Genomic DNA, 24,548 nt, shown 5'->3' with positions numbered 1-24,548 from the left:
AGCGGCGCAGAGGTGCCGTGCGGGAAATGTAGATTCTGAGTGCTCTCACCAGATCCAACAAATGCAAATCCTTTTCACATTGATGAACTGGACGAGGACACAAAGAAGGTAAGGAGATATCCTGATTGAGATGAAAGGGGGATACCACCTTAGGGAGAAACTCCGGAATCGGGCGCAGAACCACCTTGTCCTGGTGAAACACCAGGAAGGGAGATTTGCATGACAGCGCTGCTAGCTCGGACACTCTCCGAAGAGACGTGACCGCTACTAGAAAGGCCACTTTCTGTGAAAGGCGAGACAGGGAAACATCCCTCAAAGGCTCGAAAGGCGGCTTCTGGAGAGCAATTAGAACCCTGTTCAGATCCCAGGGCTCTAACGGCCGCTTGTAAGGAGGGACGATATGACAAACCCCTTGCAGGAACGTGCGTACCTGAGGAAGTCGTGCTAGGCGCTTCTGAAAAAATACAGATAGCGCAGAGACTTGACCCTTAAGGGAGCCGAGCGACAGACCTTTTTCCAACCCGGATTGCAGGAAGGAAAGAAAGGTAGGCAAAGCAAATGGCCAGGGAGAAACTTCCTGAGCAGAGCACCAAGTTAAGAATATCTTCCACGTCCTGTGGTAGATCTTGGCAGAGGATAGTTTCCTAGCCTGTCTCATGGTGGCAATGACCTCTTGAGATAGTCCTGAAGACGCTAGGATCCAGGACTCAATGGCCACACAGTCAGGCTCAGGGCCGCAGAATTCTGATGGAAAAACGGCCCTTGAGACAGCAAGTCTGGCCGGTCTGGTATTGCCCACGGTTGTCCTACCGTGAGATGCCACAGATCCGGGTACCACGACCTCCTTGGCCAGTCTGGAGTGACGAGGAGGGCGCGGCGGCAGTCGGACCTGATCTTGCGTAGCACTCTGGGCAACAGCGCCAGAGGTGGAAACACATAAGGCAGCCGGAACTGCGACCAATCTTGAACTAAGGCGTCCGCCGCCAGAGCTCGGTGATCGTGAGACCGTGCCATAAAAGCTGGGACCTTGTTGTTGTGCCGAGACGCCATTAGGTCGACGTCCGGCCTCCCCCAGCGGCGACAGATCTCCTGAAACACGTCCGGGTGAAGAGACCATTCCCCTGCGTCCATACCCTGGCGACTGAGAAAGTCTGCTTCCCAGTTTTCTACGCCCGGGATGTGAACTGCGGATATGGTGGATGCCGTGTCGTCCACCCACGTCAGAATCCGCCGGACTTCCTGGAAGGCTTGCCGACTGCGTGTCCCTCCTTGGTGGTTGATGTATGCCACCGCTGTGGAGTTGTCCGACTGAATTCGGATCTGCTTGCCTTCTAGCCACTGCTGGAAGGCTTGTAGGGCAAGATACACTGCTCTGATTTCCAGAACATTGATCTGAAGTGTGGACTCTTGTTGAGTCCACGTACCTTGAGCCCTGTGGTGGAGAAAAACTGCTCCCCACCCTGATAGACTCGCGTCCGTTGTGACCACCGCCCAGGATGGGGGTAGGAAAGACTTTCCTATTGACAATGAGGTGGGAAGAAGCCACCACTGAAGAGAATCCTTGGCCGCCTGAGAAAGGGAGACGTTCCTGTCCAGGGACGTCGACTTCCCGTCCCATTGGCGGAGAATGTCCCATTGTAATGGACGCAGATGAAACTGCGCGAAAAGGACTGCCTCCATTGCTGCTACCATCTTCCCCAGGAAGTGCATGAGGCGTCTCAAGGGATGCGACTGGCCCTGAAGGAGAGATTGCACCCCTGTCTGTAGTGAACGCTGTTTGTCCAGCGGAAGCATCACTATCGCTGATAGAGTATGAAACTCCATGCCAAGGTATGTTATCGATTGGGTTGGGGTCAGATTTGACTTTGAAAAGTTGATGATCCACCCGAAACTCTGGAGCGTCTCCAGCGCAACGTTCAGGCTGTGTTGGCATGCCTCTTGAGAGGGTGCCTTGACAAGTAGATCGTCCAAGTAAGGGATCACAGAGTGACCCTGAGAGTGCAGGACTGCTACTACTGCTGCCATGACCTTGGTGAAGACCCTTGGGGCTGTCGCCAGACCGAAAGGCAGGGCTACGAACTGAAGGTGTTCGTCTCTTAAAACGAAGCGTAGAAAACGCTGGTGTTCTGGAGCAATCGGCACGTGGAGATAAGCATCTTTGATGTCTATTGATGCTAGGAAATCTCCTTGAGTCATTGAGGCGATGACGGAGCGGAGGGATTCCATCCGGAACCGCCTGGTTTTCACATGCTTGTTGAGCAGTTTTAGGTCCAGAACAGGACGGAAAGACCCGTCCTTTTTTGGCACCACAAACAAATTGGAGTAAAAACCGTGACCTTGCTCCTGAAGAGGAACAGGGATCACCACTCCTTCTGCCTTTAAAGAGCACACCGCCTGCAGAAGAGCATTGGCTCGGCCGGGAGGCGGAGAAGTTCTGAAGAATCGAGTTGGAGGACGAGAACTGAACTCTATCCTTTACCCGTGAGACAGAATGTCTCTCACCCAACGGTCCTTGACATGTGGCAGCCAAATGTCGCCAAAGCGGGAGAGCCTGCCACCGACCGAGGATGCGGAGAGAGGAGGCCGAAAGTCATGAGGAAGCCGCTTTGGTAGCGGTTCCTCCGGCTGCTTTCTTTGGGCGTGACTGGGCCCGCCAAGAATCTGAGCTCCTCTGATCCTTTTGAGTCCTTTTGGACGAGGAGAATTGGGACCTGCCCGAGCCTCGAAAGGACCGAAACCTCGACTGTCCCTTCCTCTGTTGGGGTTTATTTGGTCTGGGCTGAGGTAAGGATGAATCCTTACCCTTGGACTGTTTAATGATTTCATCCAATCTCTCACCAAACAGTCTGTCACCAGAAAATGGCAAACTGGTTAAGCACTTCTTGGAAGCAGAATCTGCCTTCCATTCCCTTAACCACAATGCTCTGCGTAAAACCACGAAGTTGGCGGACGCCACTGCCGTACGGCTTGTAGAGTCCAGGACAGCATTAATAGCGTAAGACGCAAATGCAGACATTTGAGAGGTTAAAGACGCTACTTGCGGAACAGATGTACGTGTGACAGTGTCAATCTGCGCCAAACCAGCTGAAATAGCTTGGAGTGCCCATACGGCTGCGAATGCTGGAGCAAACGACGCGCCGATAGCTTCATAGATGGATTTCAACCAGAGCTCCATCTGTCTGTCAGTGGCATCTTTAAGTGAAGCCCCATCTTCCACTGCAACTATGGATCTAGCCGCAAGCCTGGAGATTGGGGGATCCACCTTTGGACACTGGGTCCAGCCTTTGACCACGTCAGGGGGAAAGGGATAACGTGTATCCTTAAGACGTTTGGAGAAACGCTTATCTGGATAAGCGTGGTGTTTCTGGACTGACTCTCTAAAGTCAGAGTGGTCCAGAAAAGTACTCAATTTACGCTTAGGATACCTGAAATGGAATTTCTCCTGCTGTGAAGCTGACTCCTCCACTGGAGGAGCTGTGGGAGAAATATCCAACATTTTATTGATGGACGCTATGAGATCATTCACCATTGCGTCCCCATCAGGTGTATCCAGATTGAGAGCGGTCTCAGGATCAGAATCCTGATCAGCAACCTCTGTCTCATCAAACAGAGAGCCTTCCTGCTGGGACCCTGACCAGTGTGATGAAGTCGAGGGTCGCTCATAGCGAGCTCGCTTAGGCTGTCTGGGACTGTCGTCCGTGTCAGAGCCATCACCCCGGGATGCATGGGACCCCCCCGGAGCACGGATGTGTTCCAAAAGAGGGGAACCAGGGAGCATTGAATCAACAGTGCCCATGGTCTGAGTTACTGGTCTGGACTGCAAAGTCTCAAGGATTTTAGACATAGTCACCGACAGTTTATCAGCAAAAACTGCAAACTCCGTCCCTGCCACCTGGACAGTGCTCACAGGTGGTTCTCCTTGGGCCACCTCTAGCAGAGGCCCCGGCTGAGCAAGTGCTACAGGGGCCGAACATTGCACACAATGGGGGTCAGTGGCCCCTGCCGGTAGAACAGCCTTACATGCGGTACAAGTAGCATAGAAAGCCTGTGTCTTGGCCCCTTTGCTTTTTGCGGACGACATGCTGTTGTCTAGCAATCTAGGAGGGTATATAGCCAAGAATAGCGACCGTACAATGCAATGTATAGCATACAAGCATAAAGTACAAATGAACACTGCGGCACTAGTGGGGTGAGCCCTCGAGGGCTGCTTACCGCCCGCTGAAAAGCGGGTGTGTGACCGCCAGAATCCCGTGCCTGGGTCTCCCAGAGCTCGTGTCCCTTCTCCACTCAGACTGCAAACAGGAATGGCTGCCGGCGTCCTGTGAAGAGGGGCGGGCCGTGGGCGTGCCCCAGATAAAGTGCGGGAAACTAGCGTCCCACTGTGCCTAGTGAGGGGGGTTGGAGTATGCTAAGCAGACTCCAGCCCTCGGCGCTGAAGTTCTGACCAGCGTCCCGCCCTTCCCCTGACTGGCAGGCCTGGGGGCGGGAACGAAACGGAACTAGGCCGCAAAAGCCGGGGACTCGATTTATAAGCGCGGCCGTCGTATAAGCACGGCCAGCGCGGAAGTCCCCGGCGCACCACAAGTCCCACCCGCACCGCAGTGTAAAAAACCGCCAGCAGCGGCCGGCGCGGCAGTTCCTAATACAGAAACTCACTCAGCAAAGCTGCAGTGAGTAAAGCACCAGCGCGCCGCGCTGCTGTCCCCGGCGCACTAACACACCCAGCAATGCTGGTGTGTGTGCGCGATCTGTACGGGGACCCAGAGTACCTTAATGTAGCAGGGCCTGTCCCTGACGATACTCATCTCCACGTCCAGCAGATTCCCAGGGGCTGTGGACGGAGCACGGTCTCCTGTGCTTGGAGACCGATAGGATCCCACTTCACCCAGAGCCCTAAGGGGATGGGGAAGGAAAGCAGCATGTCGGCTCCAGCCTCCGTACCCGCAATGGGTACCTCAACCTTAACAAACACCGCCGACAAAAGTGGGGTGAGAAGGGAGCATGCTGGGGGCCCAAGTATGGGCCCTCTTTTCTTCCATCCGACATAGTCAGCAGCTGCTGCTGACTAAACAGTGGAGCTATGCGTGCATGTGTGCCTCCTTCGCACAAAGCATGAAAACTGAGGAGCCCGTGATCCCACGGGGGGTGTATAGGCAGTAGGGGAGGGGCCTTACACTTTTAAGTGTAATACTTTGTGTGGCCTCCGGAGGCAGTAGCTATACACCCAATTGTCTGGGTCTCCCAATAGAGCGACAAAGAAAAGAATTATACATTCAAAGAGAATTATACATTAAGAAAGGATTTTCAAAGTATATACAGTATCCTTATCAGGTCTAAGAGAAGTATTTAATTACGTATGCAGTTTAGGCCTGTTTCACACGTCAGTGATTCTGGTACGTTTGTGCTTTTTTTTTTAAACGTACCAGAATCACTGACATACGCAGACCCATTATAATGAATGGGTCTGCTCACACATCAGTGATTTTTCACTGCACGTGTCTCCGTGTGGCGTACCCGCGTGTCCGTGATTGCCGCACGGAGACATGTCCATTTTTTTCTGGCATCACTGATGTCCCACGGACCGCGCAGTGGTGTGGTCTGTGAAACACGTGCCAGAAAAAAACGTGCTTTTAAAATAAAAATCATTTTTACTCACCCGGCGTCCAGCGATGTCCTCTGCAGCCCGTGCAGCTTGCTGCTTCTGAGCCGGCTCATTACTGTCGCGCATATTCATGATGCACGACACAGCCGACCCGGAAGCAGCTGCTGCGGGGGTCAGCGCCGGCGGGATGCTGCACCGCGGGAGCGATCAGCACCATGGAGAGCGGGAGCGGGAACAGGTGAGTTGATTTCTAAGTGCAATCATGGGCCACGGAGAATGGAGCCCGGATTGCACTTAGACAACCCACGTGTGCCGTAATTCACGGCACACGGAGGGACATGTGCGTGTTTTACACGCCAGTGAAAAACGTCAGTGTTTTTCACTGATGTGTGAAACAGGACTTATGTGGTGAAATTTAGTGCTAGATTCGCTTTATGCTTGATGAGGGTTGAGGTTGGTAAGTGTAATAACTCGTAGATAAATCGTAATATTTTAAAACTTAGCTTTAAATAGCACACAGTTTAAAAGGTACCCAATTACATACAAAAACACTAACAGAGAAGACATGTAGAGGTGGCTACAAATACAGGTGCCACAAAGTGCTATGGCAAAAAACACAATCAAAAAGAGCCAAGCCTGATTGTTAAACCATCAAACCATACCATTCATAGCATGGTCCGACACACAGTAATAGTGACTGCAGGAGAACAAAACTATAGATAAATATCCACAGTAATTGGAATCATCTCACCCAAGCTGTAGTTTTACCAAACATCGGCGAGGGATTCATGGAGGAGGCACTATTACTATTACTGTGTGTTGGACCATGCTTTGAATAGTATGGTTTGATGTGACAATCAGGCTTGGCTCTTTTTGATTGTGTTTTTTGAGATAGCCCTTTGTGGCAGCTGTATTTGTAGCCACCTCTACATGTCTTCTCTGTTAGTGTTTTTGTATGTCATTGGGTACCTTTTTAACTGTCTGCTATTAAAAGCTAAGTTTTAAAATATTACTATTTATCTACACTGCTGAGATACCACTTATACACATGGTAGTATTGTTTCTAATGCTGAGATATCTAAGTGTAATAACTCCCTGAAGAAAACAATATACATTCCATGACATGTGGTATAGCAGTAATATTAGAACTACTGAGCGGTAAAGTGAATAACAGAGTCCATCATGACAATGGAACCTGATGAAGGATGGGATCTATTTGGAAGCAGAAAAAATGGGCAAGTATAAGGATTTGAGTGACTAGGACTAAAGAAAAATTGTGCAATATAATATAATCAAAATATCTCCAAAATGGTATGTCTTATGTTCATGATATTTAGTGGCTAATACCAACCAAAAGTGTTTCAACAATGGACAAACAGTCAACCAGTGACAGGGTGGGCACCCAAGGCTCAGTGGTGTGAGAAAGAAGACTAGTCTACTTGGTCTGAGCCATCAGTAGAGTAGAACAAAGTTCTGAAAAGTTAATGGGTTGTGAGTGTGCGGAGGAAACAAGTATTTTGCACCCCCTAGGCACGTGAACGGTTAGTACTCGGAGTCTCGTCCACCAGACCAGTAAGTGTTAAAGAGGTAAGGTTCACTATTCTGCAAAAGTGGCCACATCCATGTAAAACTAATAGGGAAGGCTTTTTCTAAATACCTTGTTCAGCCAATGCTGCCTTCGTTATTGCGGTCTGCTAATCCCCATGAAGTGACCCCCAGGCTCTGTGACCTCTGGAATCTGGTGATGTCAGGTGAACTTCCAGTTGACCTGACTTCACCAAGGCAGCCCCAGTCTTCCTGAGTGACTGGGCCGTGGACAGAGTTTCACCGCTCATCATAGCCCAGCATCACAGCCCAGCATCTCGTGCGCTCCCTCCTTTACTGCAGAGCGCCGCAAGCAGGAGCGATGCTGGGCTGTGACCAGTGGTGAAACGCCACCCACAGTCCAGTCACTCAGGAAGACTGGAGCCCGCCGCAGTGATGTCAGGTCAACTGGAAGTCAAAGAGGTCAATTCATGGGGATGAGCGGACCACAACAGCGCCACTCAGAGGCAGAACTGGCTGAACAAGGTATTTAGAAAATTCCTTCCCTATTACTTTTACAGAGATGTGGCCACTATTGCTGAGTGGTGAACCACCCCTTTAACTCTTCTCGATATTATTTACCTCTTACCAGCCAAGCATATGTATTTTAATTTGAGTAAATTCTCATGTAATTATCATTTTAACCTTGTACGATTTTTCTGCTTATTGCAAACATTTTAGCAGTATGAAATTATGATGTTAGACGGTTTCTTGCTTTTTTATTACTCATTTTTTTATGCAACAACTTCATTACCTTAAGCCTGCTTTACACGTTACAATTACACATGCGATCTCGTATGCGATCGCACACGCCCCCATCGTATGTGCGGCATGTTCAATTTGTTGCCCGTGTCGCACAAACGATTAAAGCCCATCACACGTACTTACCCTCCATACGACCTCGATGTGGGCGGCGAACATCCTCTTCCTGTAGTGGGAGGGACGTTTGGCGTCACACGGCAGCCAGCCAATAGAAGCGGAGGGGCGGAGATGAGCGGGACGTAAACATCCCGCCCACCTCCTTCCTTTCGCATTGCAGGCGGGACGCAGGTAAGATGTGTTCATCGTTCCCGGGGCGTCACACACAGTGATGTGTGCTGCCGTGGGAACATTGAACAACCGGACGTTCAATTTTTAGAATTTGAACGAAATGTATGCGATCAACGTGTTTCCATACAATTGCAATCGCACGTAGGTTTCACACGCTACAACAACACTATGCCGGATGTGCGTCACTTACGACGTGACCCCGCCGACACATCGTTAGATTTATTGAAGCGAGTAAAGCCCGCTTTAGCTATATCCCTAGCAAAGACGAAAGTGATATGAACAGGGGCTTCACTACTTAAAGGGAATCTGTCAGCAGGTTTATGTTATGTAAGCTGAGGACAGCATGCTGTAAGGGTTAAAAAACAATAAGCAACCTAGCTTCTCTTATCGGTGTGTGAGCTATTGTTTACATATACTAAAGGGTTTATTACCCTGTGATTACCAATAAAGGACTAGGAAGTCACCTGCCATGTTGTCCTGCACACCCCCTGCTATCATTGACACTTCACAGTCAAATGCACAATCTCTATTGAGAGTCTGGAGTGGGTCAGTAGCTCAATCAGGTCTGGTGTTTACCTGGATCTAAATTCTTTGATCTTTCCAGAACGGCTTCAGCCAGTAATCTATGCGATACATCATTGGATTCAGAATCTCCTTGTCTACATTGACGGACTGTGTTGCTAAAGGGAATATGTCAGCACATTTTTGCTATGTAAGCTGAAGCTAGCACATTGGAAGGTTTAACACAGAAAGTGCAGGCATGCCTGTTTTGTCACAGTCCATCTTTTTTTATTTGCTATGTTTGTTTAAGCAGCAGGGCCCTTATCATTACAAGATTAGAAACTCTCCTGCACAGCAGTCTGACACGCCCCTTACTGTGATTGACACCTCACGGTCAGTGTAAAATCTCTATAGAGAGCCTGGTGTGGGTGGGGACAATACTCTGGACTCTGCTACATGACTTAAGCTAAAAATTCATATTGTGTCAGAACGGCTGCAGCCTATATTTAATTGTAATTTACGTGATACATTGTTGGATTCATAATCTTCTTGCCTATATTATATTGCTGCCAGATGAAATAGAAAAAACTGCTGACAGATTCCCTTTAAACAAATTAAAAAGGGAACCTCTCAGCAGATTTGGGGCCTTTAAGCTGCGGCAGCCACCACCACTGGGCTCTTATATACACATTCTAACATGCTGTAAAATAGAGCCAAAGCCACTGTGTAGAACGTAAAAATCACTTCATAATACTTACCTAAACGGTCGCTGCGGTGGAGTTGGGTCATATGAGAGTCTCCGTTCTCCAGTGCTGGCGCCTCCTCTTTCGGCCATCTTTGTCGTCCTTCTTCTAAAGCTGGGGTGCATGACGTGTCCTATGTCATCCACACTCGACAGTATTGAGGTCCTGTGCAGGCGCACTTTAATCTGCCCTGAGCAGAGGAGATCAAAGTATTGTAGTGCGCCTGCGCGGGATGGTAACTGTGTATGATGTAGGTAGCATCATTGAACACAGGCTTCAGAGGGAGGACGAAGATGGTCAAAAGAGGAGGCGCCGGCACCGGAGACGCCCATATGTCCCAACTCCACCGCAGCGACCGTTTAGGCAAGTATTATAAAGTGATTTTTACGTTCTACACAGCGGCCTGGGCTCTTATATACAGCATGTTAGAATGCTGTATATAAGAGCCCACTGGTGGTGGCCGCAGCTTATAGGCACCAAATCTGCTGACAGATTCCCTTTAAGTGATACATTGTTGGATTCAGAATCTCTTTGCCTATATTATATTGCTGACAGATGAGATAGCAAAAATTGCTTACAGATTCCTTTTAAACAAATTAAAGAAAAAGGGTATCATGATTTAACATAATGAGTGCATCATATACATGGATCTTGTAGAAAAATAAAACCATGTCGTAAGTGCTCCTGTGAGTCTCAGAAATGTTATGTTTTCAGGAGCGTTATGCTGGTTTTCTAGCCTTTGTATAGAGAGGGCCCAATCATGCAGTCTGAATAATATAAAAAGTAAAAAGTAGAACTAATATCAAATCTTCAGCCTCCATCGCGTTGGAATAACCTTATTAAATTGGGATATCCTTCCAATGTTATGTGAGTGCGGAGTGTGATCTCTGTGCATCCACAGCGTACAGTTCTTGTTTAAAAGGCTCGCTCCCCTCTGCCCACCCTGCTGGACGGAGCCCAGCTCCCATTCACACTGTAACCTAACGTAGCTGCTATAATTGCCTTATTTATCTTATGGCCCGCACACAAGCTGTGTGTGCATTGGCTGCCTGAGTTTGATGCATGGAGGTCCCAGTCGGGCCTGAGTGAACCTTCGCTTACACTTCACAGTCGTCCTGCAGCCCCCCGCTTTATGTCCCTGCGCAGCCGCTGGATAAATCATCTCGGAGTTTTACTCCAGCAAAGTTTGTTTGCGGCTGGTGCGCCAGCTTCTGAGTCGCTGGAGCACAGGGCCAGAACATACACTAATTACGGAAGTTCTGGTCAGTGAGTGATGGATAGCCCTCCTCAAGGCAGCCACAGTGTTCTCAGCATTGGTGACAGAGGAGGAGGGGGACATATTCTGCAAGCTACTATTAATTCACAGCCAGAGGTGCTGCCAGTTAATTGTGCGCCTAAATTGCCCCCAAAATCAACACCTAGTGAGGTCAGCGAGTGTCGCGGAGCCCCCTGGCCCCGGAGTGGCTGGCTGCACTTTGCTTAGTATTGTGCATCTCAAGGAGAACATGCAATCGTCTTATTCACTGCCATTTACTTTAATTAAGATCTAATAGGCCTAATTTACCAAACACTTGGCTGATTAAATACAAAACGATAGAAACCAGTGATTCTTCACTAATCAAATATTTACTGGGTAAGAAACAAGCAGAACCTTTCCCTGCAAATGAGAACATAAAGGCAATCTGTCACCAGGTTTCTGCTAATCCATCTGATGTAGGGGCGGAGACCCGGATTCCAGATAAATATCACTTACTGGGCTGCTTGCTGTAATTTTGAAAAATCACTGTTTATCTATCGGTTCTTTGAATACTGAACTCTGTATAACCCCACTCACACCACTGATTGAAAGTTTTCTGTAGAAAGCTGCCAATCAGTGATGGGTGTAATTTTATACAGAGCTCATGAACATGAAGGACTACCTAGCAGCAGGTTTACTAGTCCTTTAGCAATAATCCCCTCCTGATGAAACTGATTTTATTAAAACTACAGAAAGTAGCCCAGTAAGGGTCACATCACTGAAATCAGGGTCTCTGTCCCTACATACTGCTGCTCTCCGTTTTAGCTTAGGTTGTAACCACCTAGTGACAGAATCAAGGTCATGTTCTTCATTGCGTTTTACCCTCCCATCGGTGGCTCTGTCAGGGCTTGCGTTAGAAATTCTCGAAACACATGATTCGCCATATGCGACTGTATTTTTTGGAGACGGAGTCCCTGTGTGCTCTGTCAGACATCAATAACGATAGAATCCGACTAAATGAGGTGGGCTCCAAGGCGTGATCGACTGTGTTATATACATACATGATACAGCCAAAGATGATGTCCAAAAGAGCACAGTGACTCCATCTCCATCAATGCACTCAATGACTGTCAGCGCATATGCTCATATCCTAGTTTTCAGACCTAAACCATGATGGAGCCAATGACATGAGGGTAAGATGCAATGTGTATATAGCCTTAGGGGGCTACATGCATTAGATCGCTGTGCGGCAAACACTTGATCATGTCTCAGTCATCTCTCCCGAGTAGTCCACATGAATGCTCACCTCGAGCCTCGTCTGGCAGTGGAATATCTGCCTGAAGAACAAAGATGTCAGGACGCCATTATTTGGAATCATTCTCATACAATGATGATCACCACCACTCAATAATGGTTAAAAGGAACCGGTCACCAAATTTGGCGACTGTAGCCTGTGGCCACCACCAGTGAGTCCTTATATACAGTATTCTAGAATACTGTATATAAGAGTCCAGGCCACTGTGTAGAATGTCAAAATGACTTTTATTATACCCAACTAGGGGGCGGTCCGGTCTGATGGGTACCGTTTCTCTCCGGTCCAACGCCTTCGCTCTGCTGCGATGGCTGTCGTCCTCCTTCGACCCAGCCCAGTATGGATGACGTGTCCTACATCATCCACTCTAGCCGCCATTGAGGTCCTGCACAGGCACACTTTGATCTGCCCTGAACACGGCAGATCAAAGTATTGTAGTGCCCATGAGCGGGCGGTCATTCACCTTTCCTTGCGCATGTGCATTACAGTTCTTTGAACTGCCCTGAGCAGGGAGATCAAAGCATGCTTGTTCAGGACACGTCATCCATACTGGGCTGGGTAGAAGGAATATGGAGATTGCTGCAGAGAGGAGGCACTGGACCGGAGATCAACGACACCCATTGGACCGCCCCGTAGGTGACCATTATAAAAGCGAGTTTTACGTCATACAGAGCAGCCTGGGCTCTTATATACAGTATCCTGGAATGCTGTATATAAGGGCTCACTGGTGGTGGCTGCAGCTTATAGGGACAAATCTGGTTCCCTTTAAGACAAAAATCATAATGTGTATAGGTACAGCGTGCAATCAATCTTGAGTATTTGCTCAAATATATAGTGACTTACTTAAAAAACCCTTTAAATACGATGGTCTACAATAGAGGGTGAGGAACGCAGCAAACCCAAGCCATATTACCAGCTTGTATTTAAGACAGACTGCAGCAATTTCCAGCTGTCAATATAACTTTACCCAATATTGATGAAGCACAGTATAAATGTGGACTTGATTCTAGACCTCAGACTGGATGAAGGATTGCAGCAGCACCAGGTACAGTATTGATGAGACCAGGGAGCACAGCCAAAATTTAATATATTTGTTTTTAAAAGCATGCTATATGAGAAAATTAACTAAATATTCTACGAAAAATTAGGTCCGAGTAGCAGCCACAGTGGATGTCACCTACCGGTCCCAGAAATAGGTATAACTAAGAAACAGCTGTAAAAATAGTCCTTAATGGGACGTTGTGTACTTTAGAGCCGTTCTCAGATTCAGGCCACTTCCACTAGTGATTCTTAATTTAGAGGAAATGCTCTTTAAGACTCATTTGTATAATTATCAATCATTTAGATTATAAACTTGTTTGGACGAAGCGCTTGTTCTCATTTATCTTGTCTTGTAAATGTTATGCTTGTACAACTGATGTGATTACTCTGAACATTTATTCCCGGTCTGACTGATTGAATTCACCTCTGGTGAGTGCGCAGAAATGCATTAGGTAAATGGTTAAATAACAAATCCCTGATACGACGATCATACTGAAAGTGGAAGCATGTGCTGCAAATCCAGCAGCAGATACAGGTGCTAGGAATGGATTCCACTGATAGGCTAAGGGAATGGCTGTTTTAGCTACAGTCGTCAGGGACTATTCAGTTAAAGGGGTGTTATCATAACAGATGTCCATTTAGAAAGGAAACTGTCAGCAAGTTTTTGTTATGTAATCTGAGGACAGAATGTAGGGGCTGAGACAGGGAGTTCTGAGATGTGTCACTTATGAGACTGTGTGGTCTTATTTCACTACAATGAGTGCTTTATCAGCAGGAGATTATCATGCACGATGCCCAAACCGTTCGATAACAGCCATGTATATTTAGCTCTGAAACGCTGCAGCGTTTCAGATAAAAAAATACTTTTAATAGAGGCCGGAGACTGATCCATGCAGGTGACTGGTTGTATAGGCGGGTCCCGGTCGGCTTCTTCCCACCTGCTGACAAGTCTCTGCCCATACATGCTTATATGCAGAGACTTGTCAGTCATGGTCAGCAGGCGGGGAAAAGCCCGTCTGACTAGTCAATAGCACGGTTTGGTCCCCGGCCGCTATTAAAACTATGTTTTTCTCTGAACCACTGCAAATTTTCAGAGCTAAATATACATGGCTATGATTGTACAGCCAGTGGCTGATACATGCTGCCCATGGTTTGGGCTGCATGCACCAGCTAACAGGTTCCCTTGAACTGCCTGGACTAGTGCCCAAATGAGACCTGGTCCAACCGTGCCCCCAGCACTGATTAGCAGCTTACTGTCAATATACAATGTACATAGAAAACTGTGGTGTGGGTGGGGTTAGCTTTCTGAACTCTACTACATCTAAAAACTCTGATTGTGTGACAAGTGCCGCACCCAATAAGTGATACATCACTGGAATCAGGGTCTCATTTCCTACATTATGCTGCTCTCAGATGAGGTAGCAACAACTTGGTGACAGATTCCCTTTAAGTGAGATGATTTTGCTGATGCCCTCTTCCTGCTTCATCACAAGTGCCATCCCAATGGACTCAAATAGTCAATCCTAAAGGTCCCCATACACATTTGTCTGCTGAATGATCATTGTCCCACAAGCACAGGAATACTAAGCTTGGTGGCTTATCTGCCAACTGAACAAAAGGATTAGGTGATCAATTTCAATAGGCCCGACTCTTCTCTAGCCTGACATCATCTGAACTTTTAACTAATGTGTATGGGGGCCTCACCAGGATATTGCTACTCAATCTGAGAGCAGCATAATGAATCCTGGATTGCAGTGATGTGTCACTTATTAGGCTGTGTACTGTTAAGGCCCCGTCACACTAAGCAACATCGCTAGCAACATCGCTGCTAACGAACAACTTTTGTGACGTTGCTAGCGATGTTGCTGTGTGTGACATCCAGCAACAACCTGGCCCCTGCTGTGAGGTCGTTGGTTGTTGCTGAATGTCCTGGGCCATTTTTTAGTTGTTGCTGTCCCGCTGTGAAGCACAGATCGCTGTGTGTGACAGCGAGACAGCAACAACTAAATGTGCAGGCAGCAGGAGCCGGCTTCTGCGGAGGCTGGTAACCAATGTAAACATCGGGTAACCAAGAAGCCCTGTCCTTGGTTACCCGATATTTACCTTTGTTACCAGCCTCCGCCGCTCTCACTGTCAGTGCCGGCTCCTGCTCTGTGCACATGTAGCTGCAGCACACATCGGGTTAATTAACCCGATGTGTGCTGTAACTAGGAGAGCAAGGAGCCAGCGCTAAGCATTGTGCGCTGCTCCCTGCTCTGTGCACATTTAGCTGCAGCACACATCGGGTTAATTAACCCAATGTGTGCTGTAACTAGGAGAGCAAGGAGCCAGCGCTAAGCATTGTGCGCTGCTCCCTGCTCTGTGCACGTGTAGCTCCGTGCGGTGGTAACCAAGGTAAATATCGGGTTTGTTACCCGATATTTACCTTAGTTACCAAGCGCAGCATCTTCCACGCGGCGCTGGGGGCTTGTCACTGGTTGCTGGTGAGCTCACCAGCAACTTGTGTAGCGACGCTCCAGCGATCCCTGCCAGGTCAGGTTGCTGGTGGGATCGCTGGAGCGTCGCAGTGTGACATCTCACCAGCAACCTCCTAGCAACTTACCAGCGATCCCTATCGTTGTTGGGATCGCTGGTAAGTTGCTTAGTGTGACTGGACCTTTACTTTGCCAAAATCATTGTTTTATCTGCTGAATATCTACCAAGGCCTCCGAATGTAGAGCTTTGTATAACCCCACCCACACCACTGATGGGCAGCTAGGTGTACATTGTGCATAGTCAAAAAGCTGCCAAACAGTGATGGGGGTGGGGTTATACAAAGCTCATGAATGTAGAAGACTATATGGCAGGAGGTTTACTAGACCTTTAGTAATAACCTCCTGCTGATAAAACTGATTTTATCAATATTACAGCAAGCAGCACAGATCAGGGTCTCTGCCCCTACAATATACTGCTCTCAGATTAGGTGGCAAAAACCTGATGACAGATTCACTGGCAAAGTAGCAAGAGTTTGTGTTCCAAACATGCAGAACCACCTTCTCTGGAAAACAGAGGATCTGACTTCTCACCTCTATAATTGATGTGGCATTTTTCTATGGATCAGGCATAACAGCATATAATAATGTCAGGATTACGCAGAATACAAAACTGTATCAGCTCATTCTAAGTGATATGATACTAGCTGTACATGTGTTGCAACGGTGCCACCTTCTCTCATTGTCTGTAAAACCATCATATTTAAAGGGTTTCCCCTTGTCCCTCCATCACTTAATTTAAAGTTATATCAAAACAATCTAAAAAGCAAAAAAGTTAAATAATTAAAAGGGTATTCCCCTCTCCAAGATCCTATCTCAATATATAGTAGGTGTAATAATAATAATAGCGCATACCTCCGACTAAAAGTGTATTGTAGTTCTCTTGATTAGCTATGTCACGTACCTCATGTGCAGGCATTGCAGTAGCTTGGGTATCCATGGTTACGACCATTCAAAGTGACAGCTGCTCGTGGTCATAACCATGGATACTTAAACTACTGTAATACCCTGCACATGAGGTAAGTGACATAGCTAATCAGGAGAACTATACTACATTTCTAATTGGAGATATTTGCTAATATTATTTTTACACCTACTACATACTGGGATAGGATCTTGGAGATGGGAATACCTCTTTAAGTGCTGAAATGATCATGTAATGCCGGCTCCTGAGATTCCTAGCAAACAGCCAAAATTGCCATTGGTTTGAAATTCACCATTTCTAGAGGAAAACTGAAAAACTGTTCCTGTCTGAATCCCCCTTTTAGGGTGTATCTGCACACAGGTTGCTCTCCAGTGACAACCCTATATGACAGTAAATTTAGTCATTAATAGTGATGGGCGAGCGTGCTCAGTCAAGTATCACGGGTGCTTGGATGTATGGTTCATGAAACATGGAACACAAAGTGCCGTCTCGCTTCGCCGAATAATGGGAGCCGGCACCTCATTGAGAGCCACCTGCAGTCTCCGAATGGCTCTCAATGGGGTAAAAACAATGTTTTCGGTAGAACGGTGTCCAAAATAAAACAAAAAAAAAAAACCCCACAAAAAAAGTCCTCCCTCCTCTGGAAGTGCTTTGTATATAGCTGGCTGTATGTGGGAGGAAAGCCGAACTGCCAAATCATTGACTTCCATAATACTAGTTACTCAAATTGAGCCCATCTGAGGGTCTGACCTGCTCGAATTGAGTAAGGAGCACTTGAGCATCGTAGTGTTCACTCATTAGTCAGAGCACCGGGCACTGTACTGCTTACCCATCATTAGTAGCAGAGGCGGAACGATCACTGTCGCAGAGACCAGGGTTTCCGGGAGCCAGAGGACCTCTGCCAGTGCTGCGGCCATGTGACCACTATGCCGAGGACCGCAATTTCAATGGAATCAGCATCGCAGATGCCGATACAATTGAAACCAATGATAAGAGAGTAAGCGGCGCGCTCCCTCTCTCATCATTCTCCTGCTGTGTCTGCGCTCTGAAAGCTCAGTACAGCGGAGCGAGATGCCGTCACTACTGCACGCCTCCTGTGCTGAGAAGACCGGACCAGCGGGGGGAACAAGGAAAACGAGTATTTTATTTAATCATGGTGGCCGGAGGACGATGGGGGACATTAAACGATATGGGGGCTGCATAATGGTATATGGGGGCTGCATAATACTCTATGGAGGCTACATAATATTATATGGAGGAATATGGGGTGAATTATAATACATGGAGGACTATGGGGATGCATTAAACTCTAAGCAATACTATGGGGGTACATTATAATACATGGAGGACTATGAAGGTGCATTAAACTATATGCAGGACTATGGGGCTGCATTATAATACATTAATGACTATGGGGGGGCTGCATTATAATATATGAAGGACTATGGGGGTGCATTATAATATATGGAGGACTATGAGATGCATTATAATATTGGATATTATATTGGGATATTGGAGTATGGGACAGCAGGGTGCTGAGGGAAAGAGCCAAGTGTCAGCATAATTATCCTGTACCCCGAGGGGGGGGAAGCCAGTTCCGATTCTTGCCCTGGGGCCCATCGAACTCTAGTTACACCACTGTTTAGTGCCTATGTGTTAGCCACCTTTCAATGCATATGAAGCCCAATATCTCACAGAGCAGATGTACTACCACGGGGTCATTCTGTACAGTTCACCGTCCTGTAATACCTTGTTCCTGTCCCTTAGCCATAAAACCAGAGATCTCGGTGCTCCAAGCAGGCGGTTAATGTGGAGGGGCTGAGGCTTGGATACAGGGCCGCTCTGCATGACCGTGCGTCATTCCACATAAATTGTATTTTTATTCCTGTGCTTGACTTCTGATTATTTAAAATGCTACCTTTATACTGTGATAATGAAGCTTGTGACTCCCATAGGGAAGCACGCTGTATATAAATGGAGTTATTATTATAACCATCACTGTCAGTGCTCTGGGGATCGGCTTCAAAATATGTGAAATTATTAAATCTATAACTGTACAGAACACTGTCCATTTCCTCTGTAGGACGTGCACTTCATTTATAAACCCGGCACTGGTCTCATACAGGGCGATAAAGCATCAATGTGAACGCAGGCCTATCCTGGGTCTGCACCGCACATATATACAGGACCGCGCTCACACGCGTATACGAGCACATGGTATGCTCACCTCCATAAATGAGATTCCCAAGCTCCACACATCGGAGTGAATTCCATACTGTTCTCCAGCAATGCGCTCAGGCTGTTAGGTGGGAAAGAATAAAAAAAACACAACATAATCTGTAGAGTTACAGAACAAGTAAAAACAGTTTTGTCAATTTCATAATGAATGAACAGCAGCCAAAGTTTGCTCATTTATTTTGTCTCTTTTGTGATTTCGTCATTTTTCATTGTTAATGGACATTTTTGCACAAGTCTCCCGTGATATTGCTGATCACCTACGTAAATTTGCAATTGGCCTGAACATGTTGGGAAAAAAAAAATCAAAAAAAAATCACAGCATACAATCAGTTTTGGGACAATGGTAATAAAAATGCTACTTCCCACTGTATGGTGGGGCTCGTAGTGTGGCTAGCATATGGTCCTCTTTATGGTAAGGACTCACAGCATGGCAAACGTGGCCCCCTGTATGGTGGGACTCACAGCGTGGCTAGCATGTGACCCTCTCTTTATGATGGGACTCACTCCTCTTTATGGTGGGACTCACAGCGTGGCTAGCATATGGCATTCTTTATGGTGGGACTCGCAGCATGGTTAGCATGTGGCCCTCTTTATGGTGGGACTCGCAGCATGGTTAGCATGTGGCCCTCTGTATGGTGGGACTCACAGCGTGGCTAGCATGTGGCCCTCTCTTTTTGATGGGACTCACTCCTCTTTATGGTGGGACTCACAGCGTGGCTAGCAGATGGTATTCTTTATGGTGGGACTCGCAGCATGGTTAGCATGTGGCCCTCTGTATGGTGGGACTCACAGCGTGGCTAGCATGTGACCCTCTCTTTATGATGGGACTCACTCCTCTTTATGGTGGGACTCACAGCGTGGCTAGCATATGGCATTCTTTATGGTGGGACTCGCAGCATGGTTAGCATGTGGCCCTCTTTATGGTGGGACTCACAGCATGGTTAGCATGTGGCCCTCTCTTTATGATGGGACTCACTGCGTGGCTAGCATATGCCCTCATTATGGTGGGACTCGCAGCATGGTTAGCATGTGGCCCTCTTTATGGTGGGACTCGCAGCATGGCTAACATGTGGCCCTCTTTATGGTGGGACTCGCAGCATGGCTAACATGTGGCCCTCTTTTTATGATGGGACTCACTGCGTGGCTAGCATATACCCTCTTTATGGTGGGACTCACAGCGTGGCTAGCATGTGGCTCTGTTTTTGGTGGGACTCGCAGCATAGTTAGCATGTGGCCCTCTTTATGGTGGAACTCACAGCATGGCTAGCATGTGGCCCTCTTTATTGTGGGACTTGCAACATGGTTAGCATGTGGCCCTCTTTATGATGGGACTCACTAAGTGGCTAGCATGTGGCCGAGGTGTTGCGGAAAGTCAGCTTTCACCTTTATTAGAAATGGTTTATCGTTAATGGATGCAAAGTAGAGATGAACAATTTGTTTGGCGCTTCCCGTTTCTGGTGGTCTTCATTTCCTAGCATCATTACCATGACACCCTTATACAATCTCACGACATTGTGAGACCTAGGAAGCACAAGAAATCACCTAGGTGCAGAAGTGAAGAAGGGTTGTACGGTGGACTGGATGTCAAATGTGCTCAATTTTATAACGAAGTTGTGTAAAAACCATGAGTCCATTAACATAAAGCAATCAACTTGCAATGACGTTACCATAAAGCAGCTTAAAGTCATGGGGAATTTCATGAAGAGGCAGAGCACAGACCCTACGCTCCCCCTCTGGACTATTTTGTTGGGATGTCAGCAGAAAACAGGCTGCCATATTATGTTACACTTTCAGACTTGGAACTGTACAAGGGTCATCATCAGGTCTACCTCATGGAAACGGGGAAGATCACCAATAAATAGTCCAGTCATGGAGCGTAGTTGCCACACAGACCATGAGTTTGTGTTACGAGGGGCTGCTGATAAGTCTTTGGCTTCAAACAGAAAGAGACAATAAAGGATGATGAAACTTTACATTTATTCCACATACTCTCCACTGACGTCAACACACTTCTTATATCGGTATCCCAAGTTCTGTAAGCCTAGCAAAAAGAAGGATTTTGCTTGTCTCTTAAACCAGGCATCCGTAGCAGCCATGGCATCAGAAATGATGTGAAATTTCGTACCCTTGAGGTGTTTCTTCAGATTTGGAAACACAGGATAGTCGGAGGGAGCTAGATCAGGTGAATAAAGGTGGGTGGCCAACCAGCTGGAAGCCAAGCTCTGCCAGTTTTGCCGTGGTCGCTTATGCAGTGTGAGCGTAGGCGTTGTCTTGTAGGAACAAGATTCCTTTGGACAGCTTGCAGTGCTTTTTGGTCTTTAGCGTTGCCTTCAATTAGTCGAAAAGTTGAATGCAATACCTTGCATTGATGGTGGAACTCTTTTGAAGGTAGCCCACTAGCAGCACGCCCTCCTTTCCCCAGAACACAGACACTATCACAATAGTGGCTGATTTTTGCACCCTGAACGTCTTTGGATGAGGAGAACCACTGTACCTCCACTCTTTTGACTGCTCCTTGTTTTCAGGGTCATACAAATAAATCTAGGTCTCATCTATTGTGACCAGTCGATCCAGGAAGTTCTTATCAGTCCGGAAACGCTGACAAATGGAACGGGAAGTTTTCACTCGCGTACTTCTCTGATCTGTTGTCAAACATTTGGGGACCCACTTTGCAGATAGCTTCCTCATGTCCAAATGTTCATGGATAATGACACAAACACATTCACAGGAAATCCCCATGATGTCTGCTATTGCTTTAGCTGAAATTCGTCGATTCTCCAGTATGAGGTTGTGCACAGCATCGACAATCTCCGGAACAACCACTTGGTCGTCCAGGACTTTCCTCATTGGTGCTGCAGTGGCCAGTTTTTAATTTGGCAACCCAGTTCTTAAGTGTGCAATCTGAAGAGCATTGATCCCCCAATGTCTGCGACATATCACCACGAATATCCTTCATGGACTTTCCTTGCAGAAACAAGAATTGTATCACTCCTCTGCTCTAAGTTGCTGTGAATATCGCATTAGACTCCGCTATTTTCTTTCCTGCGTGCGAAGAACACTGTTGTCATAAGCAAACAAACACAAAATTTTGAAAACATATATTAGATACATAAGGCTTTCATGTGATGTAACATTCGTTACTATAGAATAAAAAAAAAAAAAAAGCCAAAGACTTATCAGCAGCTCCTAGTATCAGGTTGTTTCAGACGTGATCTTGTAGTCATGGCTTTGCTGTCCTCTGTGAGCCCCGTCAGTATATAATTCATAACCATGGTAGCCGATGTTCTGGGATATACCGCGATGCTTTCCACTGCCCCAGTAATAGTATACACATCAGTTTTTTCAGCCTGTGAATGTTACTTGGTCAAGGTCTGAGTTCACTTTGAGACATTTCCTTTGTGTGAAGGTCAGGAGAGTGTAAGAGAGCTAAGATGGGAGCACTCCCCAGACGGCCATTCGTGCTGTGCTCTTAATGCACCTGGCTGCCTGACACTTCCTTTCGGAGCCTCATAACCCGGGGGCCTCCATACAAGAAAACAAACTGAGAAATTAGTGCCAGCTGAGTGTGTTCTGTGTGGTTATCCAGGTCAGTGCTTGTGAGGGGAAGGAACAGTAAATAAGAGTCACAACTTGGGACCCTAATGTGCTGAGTATCCCCGTGCTCCCTCTTGCCGGCTCTGACCGGGGAATTGCGGAGGATTCTAACTCTCAGGCATGGTTCTGGATCGATCACACTCAATCCTTTTTACTCTACCCCTCTTAAAGTGACACTAGACGTATAAGCACGTTTGCTTTTTATCTCAAGATATTCTGGTGAAGAGGTCTAAGAGCCATGTGCTCGAAACGCGTCTGGTTGCGGTTTAAAGAACCTCTGGATCTTTCCTTGACTCAGAGATGGTATAGTTTTGTGGCTTATCTTTATTACAAGAAAAATATTCTTTGTATTTTAAAAAAGTGTTTCATTAAAACAGTGTTTTTATGGAAACGTGAAGCTGGATCTTTCCTTTGTTCACCTGTAAATTTCTGCTAGCCTGCTGGTTACCTTTTGGAGCAAATGTTGCAGGAGACCTATCACAGTGACTCCCCACCTTTTTAAGATGGAGGAATCCGTCTTGCCATGTCGACTATAGCTTTCATAAAAGCAGTCCATGTGCTGTTGTTTTCAAGTAACTGGTGATTTACTGCGTGTTTCTTGGTGTGCTGTGGAATGCCTTCTGTTGTATGGTTGTCTCCTCCCTGTTCTTTATTTTCCTCCTGATCATTTATTTTCTGATTACTCGGTGTGAGCATGCTGCATGTTAGAGTTTTGGTTTCCCCAGTTTGTCCATATCTGTGGGTTCTACCATTCCTGTCTCGGTCCTGCTCTGGGGTGGAGGAGAGGGGGTATTAGATTAGGGCTGGCCAGGAGCAGGACAATAAAGGCGGCCCAGACATTGTCACCATTAGACGTATCTCTGGGAGTAGGTACAGCTAGGGTCCCCTAGTTTGAGGGCCAGTCTAGGAGCCTCGAACCAGTTATCCCCTCACATCCCATGAAAGCTAGTGAGAATTGATAACCATATTATTTGGGTTATAATGATTTGTCAGTCTCTGTAAGAAGTTTTCTTCTTAGACCCCACTATAGCTTCTAATAAAGCAAGATCAGATCTCATAATTTGCACTAATGTGGAGCAGTCTCCTCGAAACACAGTGTCTGCAAATTGAGGTTATGATCTGACATAAGGTGAATCACCTCTTCACCAAGGTCTAAGAGCCATGTGCTCGAAACGCGTCTGGTGTGCGTTTAAAGAACCTTTGGATCTTTCCTGACTCAGAGATGGTATACTTTTGTGGCTTATCTTTATTACAAGAAAAATATTCTTTGTATATTAAAAAGGTTTTTAATTAAAGCTGTGTTTTTATGGAAACGTGAAGCTGGATCATTTCTTTGTTCACAAGAACATACAAACGCCTTGAAGGGATTTGAATCCAGAAACCCTAGTTCTGCAAAGCAACAGTGCTAACCACTGAGCAATCATGCTGTTAAGAAATTGTCACAATTCCCATGTTCTGCAACTTGCCATCTCCATATTTGGTGTAGGCTGTTCATCTGCATGCTACCTGCACCATAGGTGCTGGAACTACCTGCACCATCAGTGCTGGAACTTTCTGAGTTACCTTACAGCATTCATTGTTCCTGCCTTGTATAACTTTTTGCCTGCCCTGAACTGAAATTTCATCTCTCAGGTATGCCTGTATGCAATCTGACAGACACGAGAGGCAAAGATTGGTCCCCATTTTCTGTAATCCGTCTCAGCATCTCTGCTACTAAAGAAGGATTATATCTATGACCACAGGCATTGGACAAATTAGGGACACACCTCTTTGACAAGGTGAATGGTAACGCACAGTTGTCAATTCATCCATAAATCTTTTAAGAAGAAAAACAGAAATGTCACAATGTACACTTCTAACATAGGGTGCTTCAAATGTATTATTTTTTGAAAAATACAAGTATTTATTAACATGTCAGGAGATTTGACATACCCTTTTAAGATCTATCCAAAATGAATGGCATGTCTATGGATAATGTAGGCAGTTTTCTCACATCTAGAGAATATAAGAAAGACGTGTCCAGTCTGTTGGATCTAATCCTCTTTTCCAATTAGCAGATGGATGTCCCCTTCATCTGCCAATCAGTTTAATACCCAACTGGGATCTCCCTTCATGTCATCAAACAGACCCTCAAATTAATTACTGACCCACTAAATGTGTGGATTAGATCGGAGACATTTAAAGCCTTGA

At 46.6% G+C, this 24,548-nt stretch overlaps 1 protein-coding gene across 1 annotated transcript in view; it reads right to left on the bottom strand.

Annotated features, from left to right (window-relative positions):
* Positions 1-24,548, bottom strand: part of MAP2K5 (mitogen-activated protein kinase kinase 5) — a 217,208-nt gene that overhangs the window by 40,559 nt on the left and 152,101 nt on the right. The window contains exon 16 of the mRNA XM_075346067.1: positions 18,754-18,825. Coding sequence (XP_075202182.1) covers positions 18,754-18,825 — 72 coding nt within the window. The remainder of the gene's footprint in view (positions 1-18,753; positions 18,826-24,548) is intronic.

Source organism: Anomaloglossus baeobatrachus, chromosome 4, assembly GCF_048569485.1.
Source record: "Anomaloglossus baeobatrachus isolate aAnoBae1 chromosome 4, aAnoBae1.hap1, whole genome shotgun sequence".
Taxonomy (NCBI): Eukaryota; Metazoa; Chordata; class Amphibia; order Anura; family Aromobatidae; genus Anomaloglossus; species Anomaloglossus baeobatrachus.
This window is presented reverse-complemented; position numbering and strand designations above follow the sequence as displayed.